This window comes from Cydia strobilella, chromosome 18 (assembly GCF_947568885.1).
Source record: "Cydia strobilella chromosome 18, ilCydStro3.1, whole genome shotgun sequence".
Classification (NCBI taxonomy): domain Eukaryota; kingdom Metazoa; phylum Arthropoda; class Insecta; order Lepidoptera; family Tortricidae; genus Cydia; species Cydia strobilella.
Window position 1 is genome coordinate 994,237 of NC_086058.1, and position 10,389 is coordinate 1,004,625.

Here is a 10,389-nt window from a genome sequence, read left to right on the forward strand (position 1 = left end):
AGTGGCGTACTCAAGCCAATGCTCAGCAGTGGGCGATAAAAAATATGATGTTAATGATGATGAATGTAGAAAAGCATGAAATATAGAAATCCTTTCAGTCGTGTAAACACTGATAGGACCCGTCCTACGGTCGCGTGTGACGGTTGCAACATCGATCGACGCCATGAAATATGCAGAGCAATTACCGCCGTCTAAAAGGTGCGAGCCGCTGGCTTTCAGAGGGTTCCAGACTGTTTATTAGGATTTTTACTCTTTGGAAACATAAGTTCTTTTCTATACAATTGTTTTGACTGAATTACCTAATTAAGATTTATTGCATGAGATAACCCTGTTTTGACTATTATTGTTTGTCTGTGATATAATGATTAGTGCGTATTAGCCGTATATACGGCCAAAGATAGATATAACTCCGTAATAGATAGATACAGTCTAAGGAAAAAACGTGCCTCGAAAATCAAGAAAATTTGATTCTCGTTCAGAGGGCGCTACTAGTTTTGGCCTACAGTCGTATAGATGGCATTGACGGTTTCGTTTGTTATTTAACAATTTTAACGCATATCAGTGAAAGAACATGGGTCAAAATCATAATTATCCCGGCTTCGTCTCGAGATTTAAATTTACCATGTAGTAGCTCCGCTACGCGCTATTCCACTCGCACTTTAGCTAATTAACGTTAGAGTAAGAAAGACAAAAAACAAGTTTTCCCACTCCAACTACCCAGTACGGTAGGTTCACTCCGCCGCTAGTCTGGCCCGTCATTATCTTTCGTGCGCGCGTGCACTACGCACTTGGCTATAAAAATACATACATAAATAGTGATTTAAATAAAAATGTCGAAACGGTCACATCAAGAAACCAATGAAGACCGTTGGAGAAGAAAAATAAAGGACTATGAAGCTAAGCTGGCGACAACAAAACGAAGGCGTCGCGTGATCTACTCCAGTGGAAGCGATTCGAGCGATGACGAGGCGATAGATGTACAACCAGAAGGTTAGTATCTACGGAATTTAAATTGTCGTTATTATTGTCTCCGATCTAACACGAGATGTTAGGCAGTAGACTTTTTATTCCCGAGTCAATACGAGATATTGACCAGTGATATTTATTTCGAGTTAATACGAGATATTAACCAATTTTTATATGTTGCGCTCGAGTTAAGTGCAACCAACTTTTATTTTTACAATAATTTAGAGATGGTACCCTCTTTTATTAAAGATTGTACCAAATGTACCCTCTTTTGTAATTATTTTTTCCGCTCCGCAGGAAAGTAGTGTTATTTCAATATGTTCAATTAAATTCGATGTTTCCAGAACATCTCAATAACGACGTCGTCCAGACTGAGCTGTACACGGATGAAAATAATGTGGTTGAAGAACCTGGCACCGAGTTAGCTACACAAGTAGAGGAAATGAATGATCCAACATCATCATCAGCCGGCCAGGTACCCAATGTAGACCCTGATTTACTTCTTGCACTTGGGGATTCCGTCACGGATACCCCTCAGTGGGGAGACGATATTCTGCAAGATATATCTCAGCGATGGGAGCCCATACTTAAAACGGGTCTTGCAAAGGAAATCAAGGAAGACCTTTTAAAGAAATATCTGTTTCCTAAAAACGTCCCCATGTCAAAGCCCCCAGTGCTAAACCCAGAAGTGTCTGCCATGCTAACCGAAACGTGCCGGAGCAGAGATGCCCGCGTTTCCTCCAAGCAGAATCAAATAGGTCGCGCTATCGCAGCCTTAGGAAAAGCTATGTCCGGCATACTAACAAAGTCTATGAAGGGCTCGGAGGTTGTTAAAATACTCAACGACGCCGGCAAGCTTCTCGCCGACTCTCACTTCTTAGAGACAGACACACGGCGATCACTAATTATGCCGTTATTAGATAAATCATATGTCACCCTGTTCAAAGAGCGGCCACGCGACAGTTTCCTATTCGGGGAGAACTTGGGGGAGTTCATCAAGTCGTCAAGGGGCATAAAGAAGACAGGAGAGCTGATCGCGCCCACGGCACCATCTACTTCATCCTCTAATTTAAACTGGGCGGGCCTGCCGCGCCAGCAACGCGTCAACCGACCGCCAGTACAACGCGGCGGCGGCGGCGGGCAGCGAGCACCGCGGGCGGCCCCGCCGCCGCCGCCGCCGCGGCCGCGCCGAGCGCCGGCCCCTCCCCCGCGCGCCCCGCGCCGAGCACCGCCCGCATCCAGCCGACGGCCGGCGCCGCGGTCGAGATCCCCGTACCGGCGTGCGACGTAGAGGTACAGGCAGGTCGACTGAGATTCTTTTTTGATGCTTGGCGTACTATTACTTCCGATAGTAACGTCTTAGATACTATCTCGGGCTACAAAATTCCCTTTATTGAAATACCACATCAAGATCCCGCTTTGTACCCTAAACAATCGTTTAGTAGTAGCGAATCCTCGGCTATTGGAAAAGAAATATCACATTTGCTAGAAATTCAAGCAATTAGACGTTGCGAGCCGGTTAATGGTCAATTTATATCAAGTATATTTCTAGTGCCAAAAAGTAATGGAGATATGAGATTTATTTTAAATCTTAAAAAGTTTAATAAATTTGTACTCGCAGATCATTTTAAAATGGAAGACTCGAGAACGGCCGTAAAGCTTATGACGTCTAATTGTTTTATGATTAATTTGGACCTTACGGAAGCATATTTTTTGGTACCGATTGATGTTGAACATCGTAAATATTTACGCTTTTCGTTTAATGGTATTTTGTATGAATTTTGTGCCCTCGCTTTCGGGCTCTGTTCGGCGCCGTACATATTCACTAAAATTATGAAACCTGTAATGACTTATTTGCGATCGAGGGGTTATAAATCCGTATCCTATCTAGACGACACACTATGTATCGGAGATACATTCGAGGAGTGCATAGAGAATGCAACAGAAACGATTAAGCTATTTACCAAATTAGGATTTATTATTAACTACAAAAAGAGTGTTTTGATTCCGAGTCAAACTTGTCAATTTCTTGGTTTCATTTTAAACTCACGAAATATGACATTAGAACTGCCTTTAAAAAAAAGACAGACTATTATAGAGCTTACAAGAAAATTGAAAAAAATAGATAAGATACGGATTCGAGATTTTGCTCGGTACACAGGTACACTAACAGCAGCGTGCCCAGCAGTTTCATATGGCTGGGTTTATACGAAATCTTTAGAAAGAGCTAAGTATTTAGCTCTCTTACAATTCGATAATTATGATCGAGTCATGAAAGTTCCAAGGTTTTTATGTGAGGATCTAAACTGGTGGGAGAATAATATCCTTAATATTTACAACCCTATTCGTACATTTAATTATGTTTTAGAAATATTTACGGATGCTTCCACAACTGGCTGGGGAGCCGCTTGTGGAGAGGAGAAAATTGGGGGTTTCTGGACATCTGCAGAAAGAGAACAACACATAAATTACTTGGAACTTTTAGCGGCTTACTTCGGCTTGAAATCGTTTGCAAAAGAATGTAATCATTGTGAAATTCTATTACGTATCGACAACACCACTGCCATTTCTTATATTAATAGAATGGGCGGTGTCCAATTCCCGCATTTAAACAGAATCACACGTGATATATGGCAGTGGTGTGAACAGCATCAAATCTTTATTTATGCCTCCTATATAAAGTCTACACGTAATATTGATGCTGATTCTGAATCTAGGAAGGTTAATATTGATACAGAATGGGAACTGTCTTCTCAAGCCTTCGACAAAATAGTTAAATCATTTGGCCAGCCGGAAATAGATCTTTTTGCTTCCAGAATTAACGCAAAATGCCATAAATATATTTCATGGAAGAGAGACCCGTATGCCTTTAATGTAGATGCTTTCACAGTTAACTGGAATAGGTATTTCTTCTATGCGTTCCCACCGTTTTCTCTTATACTAAAAACGTTGCAAAAAATTATAACCGATAAGGCCACCGGCATACTTGTCTTTCCTAACTGACCATCTCAGGCGTGGTATCCGTTATTAATATCGCTTTCAGTTAGCGAAATTATTATACTTCCACCTAGTAAGCATCTGCTTTCATCTGTTTTCAGGCAAATTCATCCCCTACACCACCAGCTTTCCCTGGCTGTGACTATATTGTCAGGCAAGCGTTCCTGAGAAGACAAGTTCCTCATTCAGCCGTACAAGTGATGGTATCGTCCTTATCAAAAAATACCTTATCGCAATATTCGTCCAGCTTAAAATTGTGGTGGCAATATTGCCAAATTAATGAAATTAATGATATTTTTGATGTAAAAATCAATAACTTAATAGATTTTCTTAATCGTTGCCTACAAGATGGTGCATCTTATGGTACGTTAAATAACCATCGTTCGGCTATTTCGTTAATTTCAGTTAATTGTATTAGTCAAGATGATTGTCTTAAAAGATTCTTCAGAGGAGTTTTTAGATTAAAACCTTCCTTCCCAAGATACACTGTTACATGGGATCCTATGATTGTATTAAATTATTTTTCAAATTTATTTCCTAACGAAACCTTGCCGATTGAACATATTACTAAAAAACTTGTTATTTTGTTAGCTTTAGCAACTGGTCAGAGAACGCAAACATTATCATTGATTCGTTTAAACAATATTCAAAGATTTAATAATAGAATTATTATTAAGATAACCGACATGGTCAAAACGTCTGCCGTTGGAAGATCTCAACCTATAATTGATTTGCCATTTTTTGATGAAAAATGTAGTATTTGTGCAGCGAAAACACTTCTAGCCTATATTAATGTTACTCAAAATAATCGGCCTATAAATGAAACAAAGCTTATACTAACTTATAAGAGACCTTACCATGCCGCATCGTCCCAAACAATCGGACGGTGGATAAAGCAGGCTATGGAAGAGAGCGGAGTCGATGTCGATATGTTCCGCCCACATAGCACGCGTCACTCGGCCACGTCGGCAGCTAGCCTTGCTGGTGTTTCAGTAGATATCATTCGAAAAACTGCTGGCTGGTCGGGCGAGTCCGCAGTATTTGCGAATTTTTACAATAGGCCGATCATAAATCATAATAATTTTACCGAATCGGTATTCAGAGAGTTATGATTATAAGGTGTATTTATTATGTAATAGTTATAAGGATAACTATATTTTTGTTTCCATTTACAATAAAAAAACCTATTTTATGATTGATATATTTGTTTTGCTTATCATCGACAACATTGATAACCTCCAAACATCTACATGGTAAATTTAAATCTCGAGACGAAGCCGGGATAATTAGATGATCAAACGAACTTACCTGAAGTGAAGTTCGATCTTAATTATCCCGGCTTCGTCGAAGAGATTTAAAGTCCCAACCCTCCCGTGCTGGCTAATGTTGACAATTAACCAGTACCCATAAATCTGTCCAATGTTGTCCATGTACTTAACTCTAAATATAATGACGGGCCAGACTAGCGGCGGAGTGAACCTACCGTACTGGGTAGTTGGAGTGGGAAAACTTGTTTTTTGTCTTTCTTACTCTAACGTTAATTAGCTAAAGTGCGAGTGGAATAGCGCGTAGCGGAGCTACTACATGGTAAATTTAAATCTCTTCGACGAAGCCGGGATAATTAAGATCGAACTTCACTTCAGGTAAGTTCGTTTGATCATCTAAAAATAATTAATGCAAATAAAAAAAATCATTTATCTATATTTAAATACATTCTATCGTATTTTTATAAATCTTCATTTTTAGTTTTAAAGTGTGTCGACAGATGGTAGTGAATTTACTGGGGTTACAAATTTTTTTATGACAGTACCGCTCTAGTATAAGTTACTCTATGATACGGCTTAGAAGACGCAGCGGCCAGCCAAACGCACTATGACGCAAGGTTAGCTGGTAATCTATCGGAATGAAAAATGTTTGGTACCTTACATCTGACAGGCCTTGATGAGGACTTGGGAGAGCAGTACCCAAGATAGAGCTGATGCTGAACTCTGGCTGTACCTAGTGGAACTCATCAATTGATCTTTGTTTCACGGTTATCGACTACTCTTCTAGACGATTATTATTTCATATCTTTATTGAATTTGTATGCCAAATTGCCAATAGGCACGACATAGTGACATTGAAATATTTATTTAACATCTTGTAATTTACAACCTATGTTGAACAAATAAATCTTTAAATCTTTGAACAATTTTTTTTTTTTTTTTTTCAAAAAAGTATAACACATTTTAAACTTATACTAGGTTCGCCAAACTTGCGTTTAACGGCGAAATGATGCACTCTGATAGCGACGTAGGTATTTAAGTCACACGAACCCGCCGCCAAAATGCCGCTCTCATACAATCGAGGTTATGTGCAAGATCGCCTTTCAATGCAAATGTTAATATCAACATTATAGAAAATAAATATGTTGTATAAACAGATGTCAATCCCAATGAAAAAATCAACGATGATCAACTTGTATTAACTTGTTGTAAACCTTAAAATTAAGATGTCGCTAGTGACGTTAGCACAGTTGCAATAACTAAATTTGCGTTGATGGACGGATGGTCAGCTGGCGGAATTGGTAACGCATTGGATCGGCGATCCAAGGATGTGGGTTTGAGTCCCACGTTGGCATGATTATCGTTGATTTTTTCATTGTGATAATGTGACAATTTATAGATTGTAATAAATAATGTGGTACGTCCCACAACAAAAAAGATATATATCATTTAGGTATAATTTAATCGCTAATACCTATTAGCGACTAAATTAAATTATACCTCGCTTTCGAAATACATAAATAAAATTTCCCGGAACCCTCTCCCATTGAGTTATTACTATATCTCTAATATCCTTACTTATTACTCTATGCTTTTATTACCTCAGGTCAAACATAGGTATAACCCTCTGCCATCGCCGCAGTCAAAACCTGCCCAACCCTAAAACGCGAAAGGTACAATTAGCGTCAAAATCGGCGTGAAAAATCTACTGTCAGTGTCGTTTGAGTATGATTTATTCAGCCGATTGTACCTGTAATAAGGGGCTTGGTTCATACTTGATTCCGCAATTAGCATTGATATTTGACAAATGATAGTTTACTACACTTAGGAGCATTGGTCGTTGGTCGCTTTATATCGAATATTCCATAGAAAGTGAATCTTTTTATTGCTCAAAGGGTAAAGAATAATGATAAATTTTCCCAAGTATTGTTTTCGATTTGTAATGTTCTTTATATTATTATTTATTTTGTGTCGACTGTTACTATTTTTAAAACGTAGAAAATTACTTATCAATCATAGGCTATAATGTGTATTTATATATTTATATTTATTATAGGCCAAGTCAGAAAATAATTTCAGGGAGCGGTTAAAACCACACTACCCAAAAATTTATCAAGCCCCTATTTTTGTGGTTATTATTGTTTATCATCTTCCTCGCATTGTCCCGGCTTTTGCCACGGCTCATGGGAGCCTGGGGTCCGCTTGGCAACTAATCCCGAGAATTGGCGTAGGCACTAGTTTCTACGAAAGCGACTGCCATCTGTGCGTCCTACCCAGAGGGTAAACTATAGACCTTATTGGGATTAGTCCGGTTTCCACACGATGTTTTCCTTCACCGAAAAGCGGCTAGTAAATAGCAAATGATATTTCGTACATACTCGCTACGCTCGTAGTTCAATATTGGAATATTTCGCTTGCTAGGGTATCAATATTAGCACGAGAGGTTAAACAACAACTTTGCCCCCTAGTAAAACAAATAACTATTGTTCAACAAATACTGATAGTTCAAAAAGGACACACCATGACAACACCACCAAATGTAGCTAATAAGAGAACTGTTTCTTGCATCAATTAAAATTTTCTCAACACACTAAATTTTTACACATTTCGATTTCAGATCATTCCAAAAACAAATATCATACTAATAAAATCTGGATTTTATAATTTAAAAAAGGTCACTTGGCCTTGTCTTCATTTACCAAAAGCACAAAACAAAAGGCATTCACTGCCTTAATCGTTCAAGAGGTTGATTCTGATTTACCAATTTGTTAATGAGAATGACACGACTTCCAGTGCATTTCACTCTCACCAATCAGCGCGAGTTCGTCGTCAAGTTCGTATCAACACCGTAACAAATTGTGAAATCAGAATTGACCCCATCATAAAATAAAGGGTGATTCAACAGCTCCATACAAATCCCAATTCCGCAGAAGCTCGATAATTTTCGTCGAAACAAATTACGATCGTGGTCAATTTGAGATTATTGAATTAAATTGCGTTCCAATCTGACACGTAGGCTGTTGTAATAAGGACTAAATTGGTAAGTTCCGTAAGTCGAGCAAGGTGTGTCAGATGCGGCCATCTTGAATTTATAGGTAGAGACCAGTAAATGAAGACTGTTGACATTCAGAGGTTTCATAAAATTTGAAACAAGTGCGAGTCGGACTCGCGCACGAAGGGTTACGTATCTATAAAAACGGCAAAAAAATCACTTTTGTTGTGTGGGAGCGCCCTTAAATATTTATTTTATTGTTTTTAGTATTTGTTGTTATAGCGGCAACAGAAATACATCATCTGTGAAAATTTCAACTGTATAGCTATCACGGTTCATGAGATACAGCCTGGTGACAGACGGACAGACAGACAGGCAGCGAAGTCTTAGTAATAGGGTCCCGTTTTTACCCTTTGGGTACGGAACCCTAAAAATAATGGGTATGTACAGCGTGCACCGTGCAAGTTAAACATGGAGATAATAGAAAATCTTTATTCGTAAGCACGGACACAGAAAATAAATTTATACAAAAAATAGAAAAAACGGGAAGGAAAACATGCCACGAAATGACAAAAGTCCTAGACATAATTCATTGTACATGACTGCAATTATACTACGCGTCTCGTTCTCGATGATAGCTGATAACATGTAGTACTGTTAAGTATGCTTAAACTTCACAACGTTTAGAGATTTAAATTTGAAAAATATTCCCGCGCCCGACGCTACGACGTCTCGCGCGCCAATGCCGGACGCCATATATTGTTTTGTTGTGCAAACAGCTTCTGACGTTTGAGAATTTTCAATAAACTAAATTAATTGTTTATATCGTTAAAATCGTGCTAATATTGTGTTTCAACAATGCCAAAAAAGAGGTCACGTTCGCGATCTAAAGAACGAGACCGGGAAGATCGAAAAACTTGTAAAAAACTCAAGTTAATGCAAGAACAAATTGATAACCTAACAAAATGTATGACGGAGTTTATACAAAGTCAAAAAAAGGAAAACAATACTTCAGGTAAGGAAAATAATAGTGTTTTCTATCAAAAAGTTACTAAATATGAACGTTCTATGCGAACATCATATTTTGGGCAGCTCCACACGAGCGTGCTCAGTTCTATACGAACATGAGCTTGTCATTTTCCCATTTCAAATGCAAGCATAATTTCTTTATATTAAAAGATGGCAACTATTGCTATAATCGGACGAAGTTCAACAAGAACCTGTTCGTTTTGTACAAAAAGTACTTAATTTTAAAAGAATTGCGTCATTACAAGTGTAATATCGTAATACGTAATATATATGTATTATACATATATTTTCGTTTACAGATGTTTTGGAGGCTAATAAAGAAAATATACCAGAGATATCTAATAAAGACTCTGAGTTATCTACAAATAATAGTAACTTTCAACTGTCCCCTTCATCGGACGTGGATATTATTGCACCCGAGGATAATATTCAAGAATCAATTGAGGCTCCACAAGACTGGAATCAGGAATTCCTAGAAATGATGGGGGAGGAGTTACCTTCCTCTAATGCAATCACAAATATTGACGAGACTATCCAAAAACAGTGGACTCACTGGATCACAAAGGGTCTTACAGAGGAGACTCGAAAGGGTCTTCTCAAAAAATATTCTAGAGAAGGGCCTCTTCGCACTGAAGCACCCAAAATAAACATGGAGATAGTGAGCCACTTAACAGAAATTGCTAAAAAGAGAGATCAGCACTTTGCCAACACCCAAAACTGTGTGGGTACGGGCCTGATTTCACTCGGGACAGCTATATCAATGTTAATGGAAAATCCTGAAGAAGAAGTTGACCACATGCAACTTATGAAATATCTTTGGGACACTGGAAAAATTATGACAGACGTATTTCATCAACACTCAGTTGCAAGAAAGTCTTTCATTACACCAAATCTTGATAAGGATATTAAATCTACCCTAGAAGCGACAGATTCTGATGAATGGCTTTATGGTATCAAACTGAATGAGCAAGTAAAAGATGCCAAAAATATTAAGAAGGCTTCAGCTTCACTTAAGGCGCCAGAAAAACCACCAGCCAAGAAGCCATACCTACAACCCTATCACTCCTATCAGCCCTACCAGGTAAACTGGAGAGGCCCACCTGCGAGACCCAGACAGGTGGGCTATTATCCACGGAGGCA

General features: G+C 38.6%; 2 protein-coding genes across 2 annotated transcripts; both read left to right on the plus strand.

Moving 5' to 3' along the window:
* The first annotated feature begins 577 nt into the window (after positions 1-577).
* LOC134749623 (uncharacterized) lies at positions 578-2,257 on the plus strand. Its single transcript, XM_063684639.1, has 2 exons — positions 578-990; positions 1,311-2,257. The coding sequence occupies exons 1-2, from the start codon at positions 831-833 to the stop codon at positions 2,255-2,257; spliced, it is 1,107 nt and encodes a 368-aa protein (XP_063540709.1). The 5' UTR covers positions 578-830.
* Positions 2,134-5,627, plus strand: LOC134749320 (uncharacterized). The gene is made up of 2 exons (XM_063684221.1): positions 2,134-2,269; positions 4,065-5,627. The coding sequence occupies exon 2, from the start codon at positions 4,164-4,166 to the stop codon at positions 5,073-5,075; it is 912 nt and encodes a 303-aa protein (XP_063540291.1). The 5' UTR covers positions 2,134-2,269; positions 4,065-4,163; the 3' UTR covers positions 5,076-5,627.
* Positions 5,628-10,389: the final 4,762 nt, after the last annotated feature.